We start from the raw sequence: 25,426 nt of genomic DNA on the forward strand, positions 1-25,426 counted from the left end.
ATTTACAGCCCTCCGCGAGCGTGTCCTTGAAAGTTGCGTAAGCGTGTTACTCATAAAGGTTTTCCTACGGCATGGCGGTGCACCGTGTTCACGTCCAGGGGTTTTCAGGGTTGCTAAAATGCACGAGTATTATGCGGATCCCCCCGTCGAGCTTTTTCTGTACCGCGTGGGCAGGAACGTCATTCGCGTCGCTCCGCTGTAAAACCGGTCCGTCCGTGCGCTGAGGAGAACAAATGTTCCTGGAGGTGTTTGTCTGGCGCTGAGCTTTGCGTACTGTAAACAGGATTCAGAAAGCACATCCGCGCGGTTTAAACGACGGAAGGAACGCGTGTAGGTCTGAACTACGGCGTCCATGAGTTCCCCGAACCTCCTCGATCTCGTTTCTCTTCCTCTCCAGTTAGCAGGAGAGCTCTGCTGGTCTCCAGACACCTCGGGAGAGATGAGTCACTTCATCGTGACATGGCTAATTCATTCCTTTAACGATAAACATTTCATCAAAGCCGCCGCCGTGACTCGCTCCGATGGAGCGTGGAACATTATGAGGCGGCGGGCGAACCGAAACGCTCTGACACTGTGGGGTTTTTTTTTTTGCGTTACTGATGTCGTGATTGTTAAGATCGGTCTTCGCGTCTCTGATGAAGATCCTGACATCACAGCCTTCGCTTCTGCAGCGCTTTACCTTATAATTCACGTTAAAAAAAACAAAACAAAACAAAAAACATCTGGATGGGTTTTAATAAATAAATAAATAAATAAATAAATAAATAAATAAATAAATGTTGTTTTTTTTTAACCCAGACTGAAAAATCACTGAGAAAGTGGACGAGGAGATTCATCTGTCTTCACTACCCGGAGCTGTCATTGTAGTGCCTCTCTGTCAGAGTAATAAAGGTTCAGCCAGCGAACTCCTCGCGAGGAGAGAGACAGACACTCGAACGTGCGAAAGAGAGGCAGGGTTTGACAGTCGGACGAGGTGAAGAACGCTCACGGAGGCGTATAATGGATCAAACGGAATGTATCCGTGTTCTTCTGTAATACAAAATCATCCATAACCGGGATTTTTTTTTTTTCTTCTTCTTCTTCTTTCTAATTTTATCTGATTGTAATTCATCAATTTGGAAATCTTTTTATACTGTCATAGCACACGTCGTCGTTTTTATTCTCATCAGAAGAGATGAGGAAGATTTTAAAAGGAGCGTCATTTAAAAAAAAAAAAAAAAAAAAAAAAAAAAAAAAAAAACCAAAGGAGACATCTCCTTTTGCAAAGGTGCCATGCCTTCTTAATTCATTTTGTGATTTTATCTGATATTTTCGATTCACAAACTAAGCTATAATTCTCATTCACCCCCCCCCCCCCCCCACACACACACACACATCTTGATCTCTTCCTTCAAAGCTGATTCTTTCCATTTTGAATCTTACCCATTATCGACAGTAATAACGTACAGTATATTTCTCTATGTATACACATCTGGACAGATATACTGCCTTGAGAACTCCACATACAGCGATGGCCTTGGGACTGCGATTACCACGTGCAGTTTTACACTCGGGTCTCCTTTAGTGAACAGTGGACTAGTTCAACAAACAGACTTCATATACAAACCATAATGATAACTTTCTTTTACTCTCACACTATCCGTCATCCCCAGATGATTACGGGTTCCCTTCTGAGTCCGGTTCCTCTCAAGGTTTCTTCCTCGTATCATCTCAGGGAGTTTTTCCCTCACCACCGTCACCACCGTCTCGCTCAATACGGATAAACTCACACTCTTAAACTCTCTATCCTGTGTTTTATGTTTCTGTAAAGCTCCTTTGAGACGACGTCCGTCGTTAAACGCGCCATACGAATAAAATTGAATTGAATTGACAATACTGTAGGAAAAATTCAATCTGGAGCGCGACAGAAATCAGGATCGTTAGAGTAAGTCCTGGTTTCGGATGTGGTTTACGTCTTGTATTTACCTGGAAATAGATACAAGTGTGGACAGCATGCACACTAGGATGATTCCTGTTAAATTCGTGATAAGATCGTCATCCTTGAGAAGTTCTTGCCTGGTTTAGTGTTTATTTTAACACACCGCCGCTAGTCCCTTCAGAGGTCGAAAATGTACGATAAGGTGTCCCGAAAGGTTCTGTGCTATTATACTCCGGTCCACTGGACATATATTTAGCAAACTTAATGTTAGCTTTCACTTTTATGCAAATGAGGCGTGATTATATTTGTAGTTTTGGCCCGAGTCAGCAGCCCAGCTGCTGTATAGAAACTTCCTAACAGAACCGAATGTCACTGATTTTTCACCCTGGAGCTTGAGAACTCTAGATCGCTATGTAAGTACACTTTTAAGGCTAAAACCTGAATACAGCAGCTACTTATATGTGCTTGCTGAACGTCACATTCCAGATTTCTTCCTCGCTTTGCTGTTATAATGTGCTCCGATCTTTCTTCAGGGAAGGATTTCGAATAGCTCTAGGGGCGTGGTTGTTGGGATTTGTGTTCATTCAGGTTCAAGCGCATTAATGAGGTTGAGATCAGGCGCTGATGGTGGGATATCGAGGAGGCTCCAGTTCCAGTTCATCCCAAAGGTGTTCATGGGGTTGAGGTCAGGGATCTGCGCAGGACAGTCGAGTTCTTCGACCTTCTTCCGTCCTTGACACGGAGCTCGCTTTGCGCACAGGGACGCAGTCATGCTGGGACGAGGTTTGAAGCCAGTGAAGGGAAATTGAATTGTGTAGCTGTGATGTATGTTGCTGATCTCCTGAAGCAGTATAGCCCATCCCGAGCACTTCGCTCAGCGATGCGGATAACAAAACGTCACAGTTAATACTTCCACTGTGACTTGTTTTTTTTTTTCTATTCAAACACTTCTGTGAGTAAACAATGAAGTAAGAGTGAAAGTTATATTTATGCATAAACTGTTTTGTTTTTTTTTTCCGACCCAAACAAAGATTAAAATGCCATTCTAGTATGAGGGCGCATACGATATGAGGGCATCAGTGTTAGTATTTTCTTAAACTACTTCCTGTTCAAAGGCATGAATTCATTTCCGCAGGTATCGGACATCAAAAATGCACAGGTGTTTTTTCTCTGCCGATTGCATCATCTCCGACGGTTAGCATTCCGCTGCGTGCAAATACAGACACCACAGGACGGGGGAACGACGACACGAAGTGCTAAAGGCTATCGGGTATCCAGCTCGGAGCACTGCAGAGCTTTTCTCCAGAGCTGCTGATGCAACAACACGAATCTCGGCACACGCCGAAGTCAAAATGGCCTCGGGGACTCTAGAGTTTACCTCACATAACTTGTACGAGCTCGATTCTGAAGACCGACGTACGCTGTTTGCAAAGCGGCAATGAGCATGTCTTGCTGTTAATTATTAATTAGCAAAAAATCAGAAAATTCTTCCAATGCTCTGTAGGACAGACGGTTTCCACAGGCAACCGGCGTATCTTGAGCTGCTTTTAGTTCCCAGCTCTCAGGAGCAGCGAGGAAGCGCCCGCCTCCGTGGTTTTATGAGGTTGCGGTGGTAAATACAGTATGTAGTTCATTGCCTCTACCTGTTTGCCTTAGCTCATAGTCGAGTTTCCAGAATCGTCCCCGTGTGACCTTGAACATCCCTTGCCGCTTGGCGAGTAAATTAGAACGTGACGTGGATAGTAAAACAAGCACTTGGTCTCCCGGTGAAAAGCCGAGAGCTACGGATATATACCTGGGACTGACTTGTTTCCCGCCCGTTCTCCATGACTCCACCTCTTCCTCCAACAGGTGATCCACTGGAACAGGGTGTGGTCCTGTTTAGCCCTGCACACTATCATATTAAAAAAAATAAACAGCTAGTCAGAATGAAATACCTCATGGTCTGATTAGCATTCTTTCCCTGCTAGTACTGTTAGTATTTTTAGCTTGAAGTATTTAACGCATTGCTTTGCCCCTGATTCTGGTCAGTTCTTTCACTGCGCTAGTCCCGCTCTCAGACCACAGCTTAAAGGTCATATTGATGTAATAAAAAAGCTCTCCACTATGAAAGATACGTTCTTCTCGCTGACTCTGCGCCACACATTTAGAGCCTATGTCTCATCAGCTCTTTTCTTTTCGTTTCTTTTTTTTCCAAGCGAAGACTTTCAGAGCATAATCGTCTTGCTTCTCGTCCTTGCTGGAATTTTACTGATACTCGCTGGCAAAACTTAGCACTCCACAATGGAGGAGAGATCACCTAATAGCTAAGCATCGCACCTCTCTTCCATTTCTTTCCCTCCAAAAAAAAACCAAAAACGACACCATTAGAAAATCCATTACCACTAAAGCACTGCTGGCCACGTCCACTTTATATACTGACTTGGCCTCGAATCAGACAATCCGTCTCGCCGTCACTGCTTCTCCGAGGGTTAAGGACACGATTTCCCCCATTTTTGATTTTGTAATAAAAGCGTCACTTTTCTAGGAGACAGCACTTAACCTATGGGAAAATGGATGATCGAACATTTTTATCCATCTCTTTGTTCATGACTCTGGTCACGCTGGACACGAGTTTGGATAAAGTGCTACATACTGTTGCAATAGTTTGAAGACATTTGGGTTTTTTAATTTTTTATTTTTTTACCAGTTGGTCCATCTTTTATCGCAACAGTAATGAGGCATCTATAGTTATCGCTGCTCATGTTTGGGATGTTCAAGGTTCTGGATTGCTCTAGCATCATTAATGTGGATGGACACTCGACCTAAAGACTTTTCACAGGTCAATAGTTCCCTAGAATGCTGATTTAACCACCGGGGAGTCCATATTTGCTGAGACCCAAGATTCCACTGACTTTCCTGAGGGCTTTCAGGACTTTAGCTTTCTTGCTGAATATCGAGCTTATCAAATGAGGACAGGAAGTCAAAATATTAAGGCTGTATTTGAACAAACACCATCACCCATTCGAGAATTAGCCATCTAGACCTAGATTCTGGATTCAGTGAGATCTTTAGTGGTCAAGGAAAACCACTCAAATAAAAGTAACTGACTTCAACAGTGCATACCAGTTAGGGTTCTTCAATTTGTGCACTCTTAGGAAAACAATGTGTTTCATATGTTCTCACCATACCCGTGTGGGTTTCCTCCAGGTTCTCGCATTTCCTCCTAGATCACCAAAACTCTAAGTGTCCCCTCGGTGTGAATGTGTGCGAATGCTTTCTTCCAATCTCTTCAACAGTGACAGACACCCAGCTGATCCATGTTTTCTGAACATCTGGATTGATTACTGCTCTGCTTTCCTCTAGCCTAGCAGCGCCACTATGGATTCATTTAAAAAAATCCTGCTGCTGACTTTGAAAACCGTCCATCACCTCACTACCGTTCACCTATCTGATCTGGTTTAGGCTTACACCCCTTCCCACTCCCTGTGATCCTCCTTAGCCGGCCTACTGACCATTCTTGGCCTGCTGACCGGCTTTCAGCTGCACTGATCCCAGACTCTGCAGCTTTCCTTCCTTACACACATCCATTGGGTCAATTAGGAATCCCTACTCGAAAAGTCGGGAGGGTCTCGGAGTTTCAGCATATGACTTCCCACTATGTAGCTTCAAAAATGATGTAATCCCGAGTTCCCACTTCCTGCTTCTGAGCTGTAAAAGCTGGCTTGTTCTGTCCGATGCTTCGTTCCCTTCACCCTTTCGCACGCTTCTGCTGCTTGCCAAGTGCTATAACTTTCACTTCTACTTGATGTTAAGTTTTTTATTTATTGATTTATTTGTCAGGTGACCTTCAGTGTCTTGAAAGGTGCCCATAGAAATGTATTTAATACACTTTGTTGCCAAAAGTATGTGGACAGCGGTCCATCACACCCATATGTGCTTATTCGACAAATTTTTGCCAAATATTAGAAGCACACAATTGTATAGAATGTCTTTGTATGCTGGAGCATTACAACGTCCCTTTACTGGAACTAAGAGACCCCAAATTATTTACAGCATGTCAGTGCCCCTGTGCACACCGCGAGCTCCATGAAGACATGGCGTGTGAAGGTTGGAGTGGAAGAACTCAAGTGTCCTGCGCAGAGCCCTGACCTGAACCCAACGGACACCTTTGGGATGAACTGGAATACAGACCGCACCCTAGACCCCCTCGACATCCCAAACTCAGTACCTGACCTCACTAATGCTCTCGTGGCTGAATGAACACAAATCCCCAGATCCACGCTCCAAAATCTAGTGGAATGCTTTCGCAGAAGAGTGAAGGATGTTATAGCAGCAAATGAGGCACCAACATGTTCAAAGATGAGTATGATGGTCAGGTTTCATACTTTTGGCCATATAGTGTATGTATTTTTGTATGTATGTATGAATGGTGTATGGACAATCCTGACCAGGATAAAGTGCTTACTAAAGATGAATCAAGTGTAACTTTTTTTTTTTGGAAAGTTTTTTTTTGAAAGCCTTACAAAATAACCATCACAATTAACTGTCTTTAATTGGGCCCAACCGCTTGCAAGAAGTAATCAATTGTGGCAGATGTTGTGGATAACAGGACATGTGCAGATAAGGAAGCGTCTCACGTGTCAGCGTGATTTCAATCTGCTATTGTTAACAGAGCGCTGTCTCTTTTGTGAGTTCCCACTGCTCTGTTTGCAGCGTCTTATCAATGCCGACAAACAGATTCGCAGAAATCTTGCGATATGATATTCCTCTCTCGAACCAAGGCTTTGCCAACACTGAAGGTTATGTTATTTCCCTTTGAAAGCAGTCCGTGCCTTGATTATCCATTAACTTTGTTTTTCAAGTCCTGGTACCAGAGCCAAACGAGGACGGGAGTTTGTATCTGTCAGACTCGTTTGCTGTGGATGTGTTGCCATTTAAATGCTAATACGATAAGGAGGGCAAAATGTCCTTTATACTCGGTCTGTGCTTGGAGAGTGGGAACAACAAAAGAGCAAATATATCCGTAGGGCTTTGACTGTTAGTCAAGTGGACGTCGTGGTCAAAGTTTTAGGATGGCCGTGATCACGAGATCGTTCGTGGACATGACGATGTACTCTTTGACCCTCACCTGAGAGCCACGTCGTGTTTGCAAGGTATACGGATTAGCATAGAGATATTCAAATAAACAACTTTAAATAGCTAACACCAGGTGTGACCCATGTCTTTTACAGATTTTGGTCATTCTTGATTCCTGTTTGCTTACATTGACTTGTGAAGGTCAGACATTTGGTGATTTGCATAAGACCCGAGATGCCATGCTCCAATAAGTATGGTAATTGTTTTCTGACTCGTTTGAAAAGTACTGTCTCTTAAGCAAACACAGTGTCTTAACGTACACCTCCACTGAGACGACATGCTCAGGAAGTGACGAAGCATGAAGGCAGTTAATGAGAGAGTCAAATTAAAAATGAATTAAGGGACACAGATGTGGCTAAATATGGGTGAAAGTGAATCTACTTACAGCATACTTCTTAGAATCTCAGTAAACTTCACCGAGCCTAAATGATGCTGAAATGTTCAATGAAACTCAAGGTAGTATCATTATTACTGTTGTTTTTGTTTTTGTTTTTTTTTGTTTACCATTTACCAAAACTATCACACCTTCTTAAAACACCTATTTCCCAGACACCTGACCCAAACATCTCTAGTTCTACCCCTGGTCCGTTAAAACAGCATGAACAAGCATGAAACGGTAATGTCACGGAAGGAAAGTGATCAAAATGATTCAAATTTGATATGTGATACTGTGTCCCTTTGATAATGAGTCCCTTTGTCTGTCCTTGAGGAACGATTCCAGCAAATGTAGTTTTAATCTCGGAGCGTTGCCTCCCAAGGACGACTCCTGACGATCCTCAAAGTACTCTCCAACCAAAGCTGGCTTTGACGGATGGCACCACGGTGTTAAAATGATAGGCTATTATTTTACTTTGCATCGGATAAATGGAAACGCTAACCATGTTCCCCGTCTGACTTACAGGGAAGGGTTTAAGGAGGGCTCAGCTCCCATTCTTGTCACGTTGTCATTTAAAAACAAAAATCTTGTACTTTCATGGGAATTTTAACAATTGTACTTCAATATGTGTATATCAATATGTGTATGCAAACAAGTGATGTTCATACGTGAACTGGACAAAGCAGATAATATGTTCCTTATTTTCGGAGGAGTTTCCATTGAACATGGCACGCCTTGTGTGGCAAAATTATGAAACCGCGTCCTTGAGAGCATCTTTGTGCCATAATACATCCTGCTGTGGCTTAGTTAGTCAAATCAGGACTTTTTGCTGAAGCAGAAGTCTAGTCGACAGCTGAGTAATAAAAGGTACAGGAAGTTCTGACCCATAGTCTCTTTGTCTCTCCTTGTCATTTGCAGACCAGCCATATTCATGGTCCCCCATCCAGTACTTCGATGAAGACAGCTACCCCTCCCCTCCCAGGAATATGAAAGGTCTATCAGGCGGTCGTCCCCAGCTAAACATCACACCTGGACACTCCTGTGGCCTGACAGACTGCGACCATTCCCTTGACCACCTGCAGCATGGTGCTCCAGACCCCCGCTCATCTTACCTGCTTAGCCCCACGGAGAGTTGCCCTATGGACCACCACCGCTGCTCGCCGCGGAGCTCCATCCATTCGGAGTGCATGGTGATGCCTGTCTCCATGGCCTCTGACCACGTTTCCAGCAGCACATTTCCCAGGATGCATTACAGTTCACACCATGAGAGTTCGCGGGAGGATGGCAATACCGGGCACAGCGGCGGCGGTGGTGGAAGTGGTGTTGTTGGAGGGGGTGGAGTAGGAGGAGGAGGTGGTGCAGGTAGTGTTTCCGGTTCTGGGAAAATGAACCGAATACCTGCCAACCTCCTGGACCAATTTGAAAAGCAGCTTCCCATCCACCGAGACGGATTCCACACGCTGCAATACCAGCGCACATCCACGGCTACCACCAGCAGCGAGCAGCGGAACGAGAGCCCAGGTCGGATCCGCCACCTGGTGCACTCTGTGCAGAAGCTCTTCACCAAGTCCCACTCGCTGGAAGGCTCCTCCAAGATGAACGGCACCAAAGGAGACTCGCGCTCGGAAAGTGGCCACCACCATCACGGACACCACCACGGCCACCACAAACACAGCAAGAGGAGCAAGAGCAAAGAGCGCAAAGCCGACTCCAAGCACCGCTCAGGGATCGCAGGGTGGTGGAGCTCTGACGATAACCTAGACAGCGACAGCACCTACCGGACTCCCAGTGTCATGAGTCGGCACCATGTGGACCACATAAGTCACTGCTACCCGGAATCAGTCCCAGGCCACTTTGGAGATCTTTCCCTTAAGACCTCCAAGAGCAACAATGACGTGAAGTGCTCGGCGTGCGAGGGCATGGCCCTGGCTCCTGAGGGCAAGTTCATGAAGCGGAGCTCTTGGTCCACTTTGACTGTTAGCCAGGCCAAAGAGGCCTATCGCAAGTCCTCGCTCAACCTCGAGAAACCTATGATGCCTCAAGACCTCAAGTCCCCCATGAGGCCTTGTCATTATCTCCAGGTCAGTGAAGCTGTAAGATTTTGTAATAGGTGGTCATTTTCTGTAATATATGAGTGGTATACCAGCAGTATGCATTTACCACTTTGGCATAGAACCATAGCGGTGCACTTACAAAGGATTTTTGGAGAACGAAATTATATCCGAGCTTATAATGTAACAATTTAACAGTCCTGCTGTTGCTGAAGTGCTTTCTGATTGCGTTTGTGTTTCTGATGATGGAGTGTGAAGAGTGGTAATGTAGTGCCATATTTGGGGACAGCTGTATTAGCAGTACCATTAGGATTTGATACCCTGAGGAGCTTTGCTAGGATTTAGAAATATTGCAAACTGTGGGCCATATTGATTGCTATTGATTGCATGGTAAACAAATGCGCTAATACATCACCGTTATCTCCTTTCATTATTCAGGTGCCCCTTTATTGTTAGTGCTTGAGATGGACTGCTGAAAGAGCTGTCTGTCATTTTCTGACACCCTACCAGGGTTGTTCACATATCTGTAGTTTATCTCTGAGCTCAACAGCAACTGTTTTAAATAGTAAATAGTTTAAATAGTGGCTAAAAATGGAACTTTAAACGGACTTTACAGTCCTTTTCGAAGACGTTCCACTCCGACCTGAGCGTGCACGAGGGGTTGTACTGGTGGAGGAGGTGTATAAAAGGAAGGACAAGACCATGGAAAACTTCTAAGGAAGTGAGAAGAAGAGATTACACTTTATGGGCTCAACCACATTTTTACATTTAATGCAACGGCTGCAAGGTGGGCGGAATTGAGATGCTTTAAAAAAAGAAAAGAAAAAAAAAGCTCCCAGCAGCAATTTATTTATTTTTTGCTCCTTTTTTTTTTTTTTTTTTTTAAAAACCCAGGCAATCCGATCTCAAGTTAGGAAGGGGCAAGTGATAAAAACAAATATGGTGGACAAAGCCCCAGTGAGTAAATATGAAGAAATTTAAAACGTTAACGCGAAAATATCCGATTGTATCCATCATGTGATTTGACGTCCATCTTTATCTGTGGTTGCGTATATCAGCAGAGTTAAATCAGAGTTAAATCAGCATCACTGTTAATGATAAATCTAATCTAGCTAGCAAGCTAGGCTAGTTAATTAGCTGATACTAGCTAGGACTAGGCGAGAGTGTTGTTATAAAAGCCGCTCCGCTCGGTGATTTTTCTGCACTTGATGGTTTTATTTGTGAGATCAATGAAGAGTAAATCAAGTTGGACGTATACAGTATGCTCTACAATACAAGATGACTCAGCAACTTTTCAGTGTTTCGCGGAGGGAGAAGCTTCAGAGGTGAGAAATCAGAATTTTAGTCAGAGAATTTATGTGCAGCCTGAAGGTACATGATGGGGTCAAGCAGTACACCTCGATTACAAACCGCACTAGTGGAAGCTTAATAACGACACCATCAATACGGATGACAAAATCCACCATCTTGAAAGCCATGGATTTTGTTACAGACTAGCCACGTTGGCGCTCCGTAGTCATCTTCGTCCGCTCGTAAATAGTTTCTGAGGCTTGGGTGGCATGCGCGAAAGATGACCACTCACTGGGGCTATCATCGGCGGTATCGGGGTGACAGATCAGGGAAGGCGGAAAGAGCCGAGATTAATGCTGTAAAACCGCTTGCTCCTGCTGACTCAGAAGAAAGCTCCACTGCTCATGACCTGCATTTATTTAGTGTCCACCCTGGGTAGTAGTCGGGGATTAGATACGCTCGATCAATCTTAAGTGCATCAGTGAGATGGATAGGGCCACTTCAGGGTAACTGTTAATTAGCTGGGTTCATCGTAAGGGCTACTACGAGGGCGACTTTTGAGGCCGGGGGTGTGTTGTTCAGAAGGAGCGATCAGAACGGATTTGGAAAGATGAACAGAGGCTGGAACGTTGTTTTTTTTTTTTCTTTTCAAAACGATGTTTGGACCCCTGAGGAAAAGTTAGGATCAATGCCTGATTAGTCCGAGTAATTTGGCGGGGTGTATCGTTTTCGGCATGTTATTTGTACTCATGATATGTCATAAAATTCATTGCAATCACTGCGACCCTTATGCGAATGAGCGATCATGATCAACCCACTTATTATGCAAATTATACAGGTTCGTTAAAAGGTGTTGACAGTTCAGTCAAGGTTGAGAGGTGTCAGTTCATAATTGCACAACTATCATAGCGGATAAACATCTCAAGTTAAGTGGGAGGTTTTTTTTTTAATCGATCACTTAATTGACTTTAATTGCAGGCCGGACAAAGCCAGAGCCGGATTACTCTTGATTATTATTCTTTCTTCTTTTTTTCTTTTTTTTTTTTTTTTACTAATTTATTTACTCATTCGGAGCTGCAGGGATAGAATGAAATGATCGCTAGCACTACATCGGTCGTTGTTATAGCACCAATTAGTTTAGGTTTGTGTTCATCGAGCGTGTCAGATAGGATTAACTGCCAGCATGTGCTGCCATGACCTAGACCGCGCGAGAGCCGACGATTCTGATGCATCTGTGTTTCACGGCACTTAATGGGCTCCTTCGGCCGTGATAAACACACAGCGCCAAGAATAGCGCAACCCATCCATCCGGCTGCTGTTTTTGGCAGCTGTTATCAATGCGGACCTCGGTGACGCACGCGCTCGGGGAGATTTATGTCCCTTCGCTCGGAAGCAAACTGACTAAAAGGTTGCAACATCCAGACCGAGCCATGTGTGTCGGGGATGGGAGGGAGGAAATAAAGAAGCTATTTTTGGGGTGTCTTTATCAGAAAGGTCAGTCAAGCAAGGGAGACGGAATTGTTTGTTGAGAACGGGGCTCGAAGCAGAATCGATGCTAAAAAGTTTGCGCTTGTTTGCTTTATTGCTTTGGCTTCTACTGTTTGTCACAGACCATGTGGGTTGTCGAGCTACTCGGGCCAGATGGTCGATTTTGTGCGCAAGTCGTTCTTCTTTTAGGATCCTCAGTTGGATAGCATTAACACTTATGAAACAGCAACTGGTGTAAAATGTCAAATATTGCTGGAAATCATTTGATTCATTTCTTGTTTGGCAAGACTCCGAATGATGCACAAGGGATGCACTTTATTGGATTGGTGTGTCATTGTTGGAAAGGAAACCTTGACAGCCTTAGAGCTCATTCATTGAACAGGAGATGGCATCTGTAGTGTGTGTGTGTGTGTGTGTGTGTGTGTGTGTGTGGGTGTGTGTGTTACCTGACACAAAGCAAAGTCACTGTTTTAAGAACAGCATACTTTGTACCCATTTATAGTTCCATGAATTGATTTACCAAGAAACCACAAAGTGTAAACTCAGAAAACTCAGAAAACGTACAGCTTTACCTCTGTCTGTCTGTCTGTCTGTCTGTCGTCTGTCTGTCTGTCTGTCTGACTGTCTGTTGCAAAGCACTGACACTGGAGACTCCTTCCCTAAATGTTCAATAAACCTCTCCTTATAGAAAATGTCACCGTATCAACGATGATACATTTTGACCCGTCGTATTTGTTGATATTGTGTCAGTGCTTTGTAAGCAGTGTTGGGTAAATTACTCAAAAAAGTCCGAATAAGAATTAATCAGCGCTAAAGAAAAAATCTTCCGGGCAAAACGTGACTTATTTTAAGAACGCATTTGACTAAATATTGTGTTCTTGACAATACATTTGTAACGCAAGTAACGGAATTTTATTGACATCAGTAACTGTAAGCAAATTACGATAAATTTAAAATATAATGCGTTACATTACTGCGTTATCAGAAAAAAGTCATTAGATTACAGTGACACGTTATTTTGTAACGCGTTACACCCAACTCTGTTTGTAACAGACAGTGTTTTCGGGGGGGGGGGGGGGGGGGTTTAAAGGGGACCAAGTGATGAGAGGAACTAACTAGTTTTAAATGTATCCTTAAACAAGAAAAAGAATGATGGGAAATGACTGTGGTACAGTTGCAATCAAAACTAGACCGGTACATTTCCTGAAGAAAATGTGAGTGGTGCTTGCCGTGGCAAAACCGGGACGGGACGGGACGGGGGCGCCAATACTTTTTCGAGAGTGGCCTGCGTAGGGGGCCAATACTTTTTCGAGAGCCGGTCCGACAGGGCACCGACCCTTTTTGGAGCCGGGCAGATAGGGCGCCGATACTTCTTAAAGCCGGACGGATCGGGCGCCGATGCGGTTTAGAGCCGGCCGTGTAGGGCGGCAATACTTTTAGGGCCGACCGTGTAGGGCGCCAATACTTTTAGGGCCGACCGTGTAGGGCGCCAATACTTTTGAAAGGCATTACTGTGGTACATGTTGCAATCACAATTATTCAACCCCCGTTGCAAATCAGGTTTATTTTATATAAGAGGAATTTAGGAGAACTTACAGGTTATAAAATGAACTCTGCAACTTTTGTTGGTGTGTGTGAGTGTGTGTGTGTGTGTGTGTGTGTGTGTGTGTGCTCGCAGTTGGCACAGACACTAGGTTTGGTGCTTCGATGAAGTTAAGTAGTGCAGGTGTTAAACTGGCTGGAAAAGCCATTCTGTGCCAGTTGAGTCATACTGCTAACTGGCACCTCGTTCACACTCAAGAACAAGCTCCCCTCTGGGTGTATACACACACACACACACACACACACACACACACACACACACACACACACTACCCTCCCTCCTCAATATTGTGTAATCTTTGAAAGGCTTCATCTTTCTCACGTCGTCTCTCAGTGTCTTTGACGTCTCTCTCTCTCTCTCTCTCTCTCTCTCTCTCTGCTCGTGTTTAATCTCTCTCGCCCTCGAGCTGTCCGTTGTTACAGCAGTGAAGGCTGTGTGAATGGAGTCGATCGGTCCTGATCATAAGCTAATCTTCATACACGGGATTTATTCCATCACATCTTGCTCTTTTTCTTTCTGTATTTGTTTGACCTCCCTATTACCTCTTGTTTCTCTTTTTTATTCACTCCCTCTTTCTCTGTCTCCTGCTGTGTGGCGATTGATCTTAGTCCAGTTTGACACGAGTCCAGAGACAGATCAGAGCTTTAGTGAAAAGGGGAAAAAAAAAAAAGGCCAAAAAATGACAGAATCCCTCGCAGTGGGTAATTTCATTTTGGATTTCAATAAGCAGAAGAAAAACGAATGCTAGTTGGTTCGAATTTACAATAAGCATCTATTGAAAAAGTAATTTTATACAAAATGAAAGGGTGTAAAGGATGTGTCATTTTTTTTTTTTTTCTAAAGTATAACTTTTTAACTTATAGACCAGAAACTGACTTCTGCAAATGTAATATTTGTCCTTCGGTTGCACTAATTTAACCAGACTGCGGTATATAAAATTGTAATTGAAATTATGCAAATGAATCTATTTGCATTCACTCCGCCCTGTATTTAGCTTTTTTGCTAGAAACGTTTCAACCACAATGTGCATATTCGTTAAGACAAGAATGAAAAGTGGAAAGTCTCCATAGATCCTGTTATTATTTAACTCGCGTACTTTTTGTAGATTTCATTGGCGTCTTTATGTTGCTCTAATATGGTAGAAATGTTTGTTAACAAGACAGGTAAAGGAAATAGTCTTATTTGCCTGTGGAGGGAACACAGGACTGAGGAAACATTAGGCTGAAATATAGGAGTATAAAGCACCCTGGGAACATAGGTCCCTCAATATAATACATTACACAGGTGAAGAAAAATAAGGTAATGGCAACTGACCCGGTTGGGTCTTATTGTAGTGGGAACAGGACCCTGGGAACACTAGGTTTGGGAAATGTAGAACCCTAACAACATACGGCTCTGACAACATTGAGCCCTGGAAACAAAGGTCCGTGATAAATAGGGTCCTGGAATTGGTAATGTGGAAAAATAGGGTCCTAGAAATATAGGATTCTGGAAACATAAGCCTCTTGAAATACAGGGTCCTTGAAATGTAGGTCCCTAAAAATACAGGGTTCTGGAAATATGGGGACCTGGAAACATATGGTCTTGGGGGGGGGGGGGGGGGGGGCAGGGGGGAGGTTCCTGGAAACATAGGCTTCTGGAAATACAGCCTCTGTAAGACTCTAGAAATGTAGATGGCTAAAAACATAGGGACCTGGAAAAATAAGTCTCTGGAAATTTAGGTATCTGAAAAAATATGTCTATGGAAATATAGCATTTTGGACATATAGAAGTCTGGAAATGTAGAAGTTATGAAATATAAAAGTCTGGAAATATAGAATTTTGGACATATAGAAGTCTGGAAATGTAGACGTTAGGAAATATAGAATTTTGGACATATAGAAGTCTGGATATATAGAATTTTGGACATATTGGACATATAGAAGTCTGACAATGTAGGTCTATGGAAATATAGAATTTTGGACATATAGAAGTCTGGAAATATAGGTCTATGGAAATATAGCATTTTAGACATATAGAAGTCTGGAAATATAGAATTTTGGACATATTGGACATATAGATGTCTGACAATATAGATCTATGGAAATATAGAATTTTGGTCATACACAAGTATGGAAATATAGAATTTTGGACATATAGAAGTCTGGAAATATAGAATTTTGGACATATAGAAGTCTGACAATATAGGTCTATGGAAATATAGAATTTTGGACACATAGAAGTCTGGAAATATAGAAGTTATGAAATATAGAAGTCTGGAAATATAGAAGTTAAGAAATATAGGTCTATGGAAATATAAAAGTCTGGAAATATAGAATTTTGGACATATAGAAGTCTGGAAATGTAGACGTTAGGAAATATAGAAGTCTGGAAATATAGAATTTTGGACATATAGAAGTCTGGAAATATAGAATTTTGGACATATTGGACATATAGATGTCTGACAATATAGGTCTATGGAAATATAGAATTTTGGACATATACAAGTCTGTAAATATAGAATTTTGGACATATAGAAGTTTGTAAATATAGAATTTTGGACATATAGAAGTCTGTAAATATAGAATTTTGGACATATAGAAGTCTGTAAATATAGAATTTTGGACATATAGAAGTCTGACAATATAGGTCTATGGAAATATAGAATTTTGGACATATTGGACATATAGATGTCTGACAATATAGGTCTGTGGAAATATAGAATTTTGGACATATAGAAGTCTGACAATATAGGTCTATGGAAATATAGAATTTTGGACACATAGAAGTCTGGAAATATAGAAGTTATGAAATATAGAAGTCTGGAAATATAGAAGTTAAGAAATATAGGTCTATGGAAATATAAAAGTCTGGAAATATAGAATTTTGGACATCTAGAAGTCTGGAAATAAAGGGCTGTGATGTAATAACGTTGCCATGCGTGAGGTCGGTGAATAAATGTGATGATTCAGAGATCTCAGTCTGTCAGGGTGATGAATCTTTAACCCTCTCACTCAGATCAGGGAGGTTCACTGCTGCACTCGAACGTAATCAGCGTTTCTCTCTCTCTACAGCCATCTCTGTGTGTTTCATACACTCCAGTGTTACACACTCGGCCAGCAGGTGCGTGCGTGCGTGTGTGTGTGTGTGTGTGTGTGTGTGTGTGTGTGTGTGTGTGTGTGCGTGATTAGGGGATGATCACACACCGTACACTTCATTATTAACGAGAGCAACAAGAACTCGCACTAATGTTCTAAACCTTAATGACTCCACTTGTGTCGCTTTCTCTTTATCTATCTCTCTTTTTCTCCTTTCCACTCTTTTGCTTTCATCTTTCTTAAGCTCTCTGTCATCTCTCTCTTCTAACACTCCTTTTTCTCCACCTCTCTTTAATTCGATTTCATTTCCTTCAAGTTGGCTTCGGCTTTAGATGTCCCTCTTTCGTTTTTTCTCTCTGTCTCTCTCACGGCTCTCATTATTTTACTAGTATTTTTTTTTTTGTCTTTCTCTTCTTCTCTGTTTTTTTTTTCTTCTTTTTTCTCTCTCATCCCTTTTCTATACCACACTCATTTCTTTCTTCCCTCTTCCCCTTTTCCTGTCTAAGTCTCTCTGTGTTTAACTCATCCGTACTCTCCACTGCCTCTGTCTCACTCTCTGTCTTGCTGCATCCCTGTCTATCTGCTTCTCTGTTCCCAGTCTTTCTTTCTTTCTTTCTTTCTTTCTGTTGCAATCTTACTCTCATTGTGACTTTCCCCCCTCTCTTTCTCCCTTTCTGATTCTCTCTGTCTCTCCTTCTCTCCTTCTCTGTCTTTCAGTCTCTTTCTCTGCCTCGCTCTGTCTCTCTGCTTCTCGGGCTTACTGTCTTTTTCTCTCTCTCTCTCTCTCTCTCTCTCTCTCTCTCTCTCTCCTTATGTCTCTCTCAAATTCTCTCTCTCTCTTGCTCCGTCTTTCTGTCTCTTTCTTTGTCTCTCTCTCTCTCTCTCTCTCACACACACACTCTCTCTCTCTCTCTCTCTCTGTGATCAGCCCATCATCAACACACTCGTTAGCTGGAGTATTAAAGCAGCTGGCGACGGCCTGTCAGCACAGTAATCCCTCGCTTAAACTCCTTAAGGAAGAGAGAGAGAGAGAGAGAGAGAGAGAGAGAGAACAAAAGACAGAACAGAATGGGAAATTAAATAGAGTAAAAATGAGTAACATGGGGGAGAGAGAGAGAGAGAGAGAGAGAGAGAGAGAGAGAGTTCAGTTCATTTCGCCTCTTGGCTCTGCAGCATTTGGTGGAAAAGAAATAATAACAATAATAATAATAATAATAATAAGTTTGCAGTCCAGGAGTGAATGGAACTGTGGCGAGGAGGAGGAGGGAGAAGGCAGGTTGTGAGGATGCACACCTGGCACTGATTTGGCTAGTCAGTGGGAGAGAGAGAGATAAAGGAGCAGCTGGAGGCACCAGTCAGAGAGAGAGAGAGAGAGAGAGAGAGAGAGAGAGAGAGAGAGAGAGAGAGATGCATGTGCTCTTTGTGTTATGTTGGAGTTATTATTAAACTTTATGTTTGTGTTGAGCCGGTTCCCGCCTCCGCATTGCCAGACTTTAAAGTTTGTCACAGGAACACAAATGTCAGAGTCATCCATACACTCCTATACACACACACACACACACACACAAACAGACAGAGTGAAGCCTGTGGGTTAATTAGGTCTAAAAGGAATGAGATATTTTTAGATCCTTAATTATGCCCAAAAGCCGGGGGACGGGGCCAAGCTGTGTGGAGATTAGCCTAATGTGAAATTAGTGATTAACTGGAAAAAAAAAAAAGGGAGACCTGGTGGCCATGAGAGCAGACAGGGTGTGTGTGTGTGTGTGTGTGTGTGTGTGTGTGTATCTAAAACCCTAACCCTATACTGGCACCCTTGGTAAATATGAGCAAAGAAGGCTGTGAAAAATTGTCTTTATTGTTTAACCTTTTGATCTTTTGTTAAAAAATTCACAAAAACACTCTGCTCGCATGGATCTCGAACCATCGCAAACACAGCACAGGTTTATCCAAATAAAAATATTCGTTTTTAAAAATAACCGCCTTCTTCAAATCCCACCAGAGATTTTCGATGGGGTTCAAGTCAGGTGACAGTGACGGCCCTGTAGAATCTTCCAGGACTTCTTCTGCAACCAAGCCTCGGTGGAATTTCAGGCATCCTTGGGATCATCGTCCTGTCGGAAGGTCCGATGACGCCCAAGCTTCAGCTTCCTCACAGACGGCGTGATGTTTTCTCCTATGACTTCCTGATACTTCAATGAATCCATCTTGCCGCAGACACTGACTTTTCCAGCTGTTTGTTGACCTCGTCCCAACATTTTTGGGACGTATTGCGGCCATCGAATTCAAAATAACCTTCTTTTTTTCCTTAAAATGCTACATTTCCTCAGTTTAAACATTTGATATGTTTTCTATGTTCTATTGTGAATAACTGTTCCTAACAACCAATCCCTGATCACTACTGTTCCTAACAACCAATCCCTGATCACTACTGTTCCTAACAACCAATCCCTGATCACTACTGTTCCTAACAACCAATCCCTGATCACTACTGTTCCTAACAACCAATCCCTGATCACTACTGTTCCTAACAACCAATCCCTGATCACTACTGTTCCAAACAACCAATCCCTGATCACTACTGTTCCTAACAACCAATCCCTGATCACTACTGTTCCAAACAACCAATCCCTGATCACTACTGTTCCTAACAACCAATCCCTGATCACTACTGTTCCTAACAACCAATCCCTGATCACTACTGTTCCTAACAACCAATCCCTGATCAATACTGTTCCTAACGACCAATCCCTGATCACTACTGTTCCAAACAACCAATCCCTGATCACTACTGTTCCTAACAACCAATCCCTGATCACTACTGTTCCTAACAACCAATCCCTGATCACTACTGTTCCTAACAACCAATCCCTGATCACTACTGTTCCAAACAACCAATCCCTGATCACTACTGTTCCTAACAACCAATCCCTGATCACTACTGTTCCAAACAACCAATCCCTGATCAATACTGTTCCTAACGACCAATCCCTGATCACTACTGTTCCTAACAACCAATCCCTGATCACTACTGTTCCTAACAACCAATCCCTGATCACTACTGTTCCTAACAACCAATCCCTGATCACTACTGTTCTAAACAGTTGTTGACCTCGTCCCAACATTTTTGGGACGTATTGCGGCCATCGAATTCAAAATAACCTTCTTTTTTTCCTTAAAATGCTACATTTCCTCAGTTTAAACATTTGATATGTTTTCTATGTTCTATTGTGAATAACTGTTCCTAACAACCAATCCCTGATCACTACTGTTCCTAACAACCAATCCCTGATCACTACTGTTCCTAACAACCAATCCCTGATCACTACTGTTCCTAACAACCAATCCCTGATCACTACTGTTCCAAACAACCAATCCCTGATCACTACTGTTCCTAACAACCAATCCCTGATCACTACTGTTCCAAACAACCAATCCCTGATCACTACTGTTCCTAACAACCAATCCCTGATCACTACTGTTCCTAACAACCAATCCCTGATCACTACTGTTCCTAACAACCAATCCCTGATCACATACGAGTTTCTGAGATTTGCAAATCATTGCATTGTGTTTTTATTTACATTATACATTATGTAGTAATAATAATAATAATAACAACAACAATAATAATAATAATAATAAATGATCCTGGATTATTGATTCCCGTACCACAGCGCTGTTTAGTTCTGGTTTCTGATTGGTCAGATGAATTTTCTATAACAGCAGCTCTGACAGTAGTGCAGGTTTATATTAATGCACTCGTTCTAACATGTTATCGTTTCCATAGCAACAGCTCGTTCGCAGGGACTCGTACGGCGGACGCCGCGCTAATAAATGGACTTTCTTTTTTTTTCAAAAAAACATGTGTTTAATTGTTGATATGTGGAGCTTTTCTGTAAGGAGACGTTTATGTATCTTTTATGGAATGAGTCTCCAGTGTCAGCACTTTGTGTTTTCCCAGTAAGCTGCATTATTAACTTATTAACTCTCTCTTATTAAGCTGGTGAAAGAGCGACTGTTTATAGCTTGCTATAATGTAACTTGTTTTGCGGACGTTCCATTAAATGTAACTATAAATGGATAAAAAGTACAACTTGACATTCTTTATTATATATAAATATAGAATCGTTCGTTTTGGCGCACGGCCGTGGTACAAGAGGAATAAAAGACTTCCGAGCTTCAGGGTGGTAAGAGTAACTCCACTTCGTCGTTGATGGTTTTCCTGTAACAGCACACCACTGGGTGTTTTATTCCTTACACACACACACACACACACACACACCACGTGCGCACACACCCACGCAAAACTCTCACCGATTTTCAGAGAGACGCCTTGAGGGCTCAGAATGTCTGTGATAAATCTATAGTGATAATCCTGTTGTGCTGTCATATTCTTAGCACAAACTCTCAACTCATATAAATCACTCACACACACACACACACACACACACACACACTCTCTTACTTGGCAAATCCTCAGCTGAAACAAATCTGTGTGTAATTCTGTTAATTGCTCGTGGATACACACAGTAATATTATTAAACTGTAAGTTTATTTAAGTTAAATGTCAACAAACATCATTTCCTTTTCTAGCTTGTATTCAATTCTATAATATTTTTGAATGGACATTTAAAATAAATAAATGGACCCTGCCTGAATGCTAGCATTTGAAAGAAATTCGTACGTCGTCCTTCTTCTCAAATTCTCTTCTCTCACAGATGAATGTCCTCCTGGGTTTATTCTTCCCAGATATACCAGAAACAATACTCATAACTCATACGATTTCATCTTTCCCATCATTTCTATCAGATTATCAGGACAGAGGAGTTTATGCTTTTGCGGTTTCTCTGTAACATGACGAGCTGCGTTCGAGAGAGAGGGGAAAAAAAAAAGTGAAACTTGGTAATAACATCAAATGAACCTTTTGTTTCACAACATTAAATGTAAGTATAAACGGATAAAAAAAATGGTGCTGCGACATTCTTTAATAAAACAAATGCAATCATCGTGGTGTAAGAGGAATAAAACACGTCAGGACGTGTTCCCCATTATGGGGAAAGGATCGACCGTTGTGGCGTCTTCGCACCATTCCGTCGTTGATTATTTTCCCGTAACGGCGCGACACAGACTGCTTTAATATGACTTATTACACGATAACGACGTTTTTTTTTTTTCCCATTCATTTTTATTAGTCTATGCAAATATTTGTGATGTCATCTAATCAAGCTGTACAGTTAAAGGTCACGGATTTTGCTCAAGAGACATTAATATTCCAAACGCTAGCTGAGAAAAATAACCTCCGAGCCACCGTTGAATAAAAAACAAAGCGGAAATAAACAGTTCTAAGTAAGTTTAAGAATAACAAGTGTACTTTTTTTTTTTTTTTTTTTTTTAAATCTTCTGACATTTCAGTAACTATAACTAAAATCATGTCGTTTGTGATGTCATTATGTGTATACTGTAGGCATGATTATAGCACAAGTTTAAGTAGAAATAGATATGCATTAGTACTCATCATCAAGAACTCCTTGTGCTTTTTATGTGTGAAGCAAAGTGTAGGATCTGGAGCCTCGGCGCTCAGTACTCAGTACTCGCAGAGCTGAAGTGCTCGCTCAGCAGCGACCGTTTCATTCACACTCCAGTCGCTGCTTCGATTTGTTTATGTAATTTCCATCTCCATTTCCAAGAACATCCGAGCAATAAAGTGAATGAATTGAAGCCATTTCCTTTTCTAATCAACTTACGATTGGAAAAGTGAATAAAACACGCACGTTTACGGAAGCCCTAAGAAGCCGTTCGTTATTTTTTGCCTTTCTTTCTTGTTTTCTCGTGATCTCGACTTGATTTTCTCATGATCTGGGGATTCTTTTCGAAGGGAACTCAACATTGCGTGAGCTTCACGCTGTGGGAAGCGCCTCACACGTGACCGGTGTCTGAAGTCTGTGTGAAATCGGGCCTATTTATAATCCCGCCGTGGTCAGGTGACGTGGGAGTTCGCGTGTCGTGTGACTATAAAACGGCACCTGTAAACCACGTCAGCGAAAGACCGCATGTCGGACTGTTTGCGTGAACGCTCCTAAGAACTCTTCATTTCCTCTCTATTTTAAAAGATATATACATATCTCTTTACTTTTCTACCCCTTTGGGAAAAAAAAAGAAAAGTATGAGTCCGAGAGAGTTCAGGAAGTGTTACTCCTTTCTCTCGTATTATTACAGGAGAGGGCGGGGACACTTTCTGTGTGAAGTGTATGAGAGTGAAGCGCAATTCCGCTCTGGCTCTCTCACTTCTCAGCCGAAGCGAGATGGGTTTCGGAACCTCTGGACTCTGGGCCGGCCTTTGTTGACTGGGTGGCCACAGTCACAGTCTGCTAGTAGGCTCGATTTAATGTGATAATCAGTGTCGAAAAGGCAAAATGAAGCGGCCAAGCGGCGCAAGTTTTTAGTTGTGGAAAACTACTGCCAAATGTGTCTCCATGGGTTTTGTCCTCCATAGAAAAGGGTACCGGGTCCAGTTCATAGCTCCCCCCTCCTTCAGAGGCGTGCTCACCACAGTAATCAGCACAAGGCAGAGCCCAACGTTAGCCGAGGAAGTAGATCTCTCTTGGAAAAGGGGGCCATAGAACATGTACCTCTTCTCTGAGGGAGGGAGGTTTTACAGCCGTTATTTCCTCGTCCACAGAAAAGACGGGGTATGCGGCCAATTTTAGATCTGCGTCATCTGAACCGTACTCTTTGGACACACAGGTTCAGGATGTTGACGCTCAAACCTATCGTTCCACAGACTCAGTTTGAGGATTGATTTGTGATGATAGATTTTTAAAAAAGACGCATATTCCATTGCCCAGTCACAGGAAGTTCCTGAGGAGGAGGAAGGAGGAAACACGTATCAATGTCGGTTCTTCCTTTCAGTCTAGCTTTATCCCCTCGCACCGTCACAAAGGGCACGGATGCCGCTCTGGCTTCTTTGCGACTCCAGGGCATCCGTGTGCTAAGTTATCTGGAACACTGAATGATTCTAGCACGGTCCAGGAAGTTGACGTTTCAACAGCAAGATGTTGTTCTCGCCCATGTGAGGAGCTTGGGGCTCAGGTTGAACTTCAGGCAAAGTTGTTTCTCCAGTCGATAGTGACTTTTTCTAGGGGCTATATGGGATTTAAATATGATAAGGGTGTGTCTATCCCCAACATTCATAGGGCAATCTATCAACATTGAACAAGATATGGTTATGTCTGGGCATCCCCTCCAGTCTCTATGTAGACTGATGGGGCTTATGGCAGCAGCAGCCAATGTCATACCATTGGGCCCATAGCACATGAGACCGTTCAGTGGTGGCTGAGAGTAATCAATGTCATGCAGCGATGCCTACGTGCTCTGAGAACTTGGAGGTGTCCTCGGTTTTTAGAGACCATGTTAAACACTAGAGCACCATCCATGAGAAAATAGCAACTTTTTTATTGTGACAAGTGAGACCCAGTAACTGCACAATAGCTACAGTCCTGGAGTTCTTACAGGAACATTTCTCAGCGGGGTCGGCTCCTTCTACAATTAGGGTCTACGTAGCCACCATTTTGGCCAGCCATGCCCCTATTGGTGGAGCCTCTATGGGGCAACATCCTCTATCTTCGAGGTGTATGAGTGTCAGGTGGCTGAGGCCCATCTGCAGACCACGCATACCTTCCTGTGACCTTTTGTGGTCCGGGAAGGTCTGCCAATCGGTCGGCCCATTTGAGCCCTTAGAGTCACCTTTGGAGAAGCTTTTGATTCTAAATGTAGCTCTTTTTGCGGGCCCTGACTTCTCTGTTGCCCCTTCCTGCCTTGGCTTTTAGCCAAGGTCTCCCTATTAGCCTACATCTGCTACCCAGCTGGTAGTGTTTCAGGCTTACTCCCCTCCTCCGTTCCTTTCATCAGAACGGAGAAGATTGCACCTACCGTGTCTAGTGAGGGCTCTTTGTACTTACATGCATCGCTCCAGGCAGTGGCGAAAGGGATGTGTGTGTTGCGGAGAGGTGGTCTACGCCACACACGTTCATTCAGTATTGCCGTTTGGCCTTATGGGCCAGCTCATATATGGTTCTCTGAGATAATTTCTCTGCCGGACGGCATCCCCTGGGAGATTCCTGTCCCGAAGTTCTTACAGGAACGTTTCTCAGCACGGTCGGCTCCTTCTACAGTTACGGTCTACGTGGCCACCATTTCGGCCAACCACGCCCCTATTGGTGGAGCCTCTGTGACAGGCCATACCCTCAGTACGACGAAGTGGGTATACTTGTTCCCACAGCGTGAAGCTCACGCAACGTTAAGCTCCCTTTGAAAGGGAGAAGTTGAAGTCAGTATGATGTCATCCGAATTGTTGGTGGTAGAGAAAGACTGTACATTTTGAATGCGTACACATATCTTCTAAATGCACATTTTGTCATCGTTTTAGAGCACACTAGTTTATAGACAACCTTAAAGGCTAACATATTCATACAAAAAAACTACAAGACTTCTATTTTCTCTAAAACG

At 42.9% G+C, this 25,426-nt stretch overlaps 1 protein-coding gene across 1 annotated transcript in view; it reads left to right on the forward strand.

Moving 5' to 3' along the window:
- The first annotated feature begins 8,490 nt into the window (after nucleotides 1-8,490).
- dlgap2a (discs, large (Drosophila) homolog-associated protein 2a) overlaps nucleotides 8,491-25,426 on the forward strand; it is an 89,060-nt gene continuing 72,124 nt past the window's right edge. Inside the window, exon 1 of the mRNA XM_053633709.1 lies at nucleotides 8,491-9,493. Coding sequence (XP_053489684.1) covers nucleotides 8,552-9,493 — 942 coding nt within the window. The 5' untranslated portion in view covers nucleotides 8,491-8,551. The remainder of the gene's footprint in view (nucleotides 9,494-25,426) is intronic.

The sequence above is a fragment of the Ictalurus furcatus genome, chromosome 9, assembly GCF_023375685.1.
Source record: "Ictalurus furcatus strain D&B chromosome 9, Billie_1.0, whole genome shotgun sequence".
In the NCBI taxonomy this organism is placed as follows: domain Eukaryota; kingdom Metazoa; phylum Chordata; class Actinopteri; order Siluriformes; family Ictaluridae; genus Ictalurus; species Ictalurus furcatus.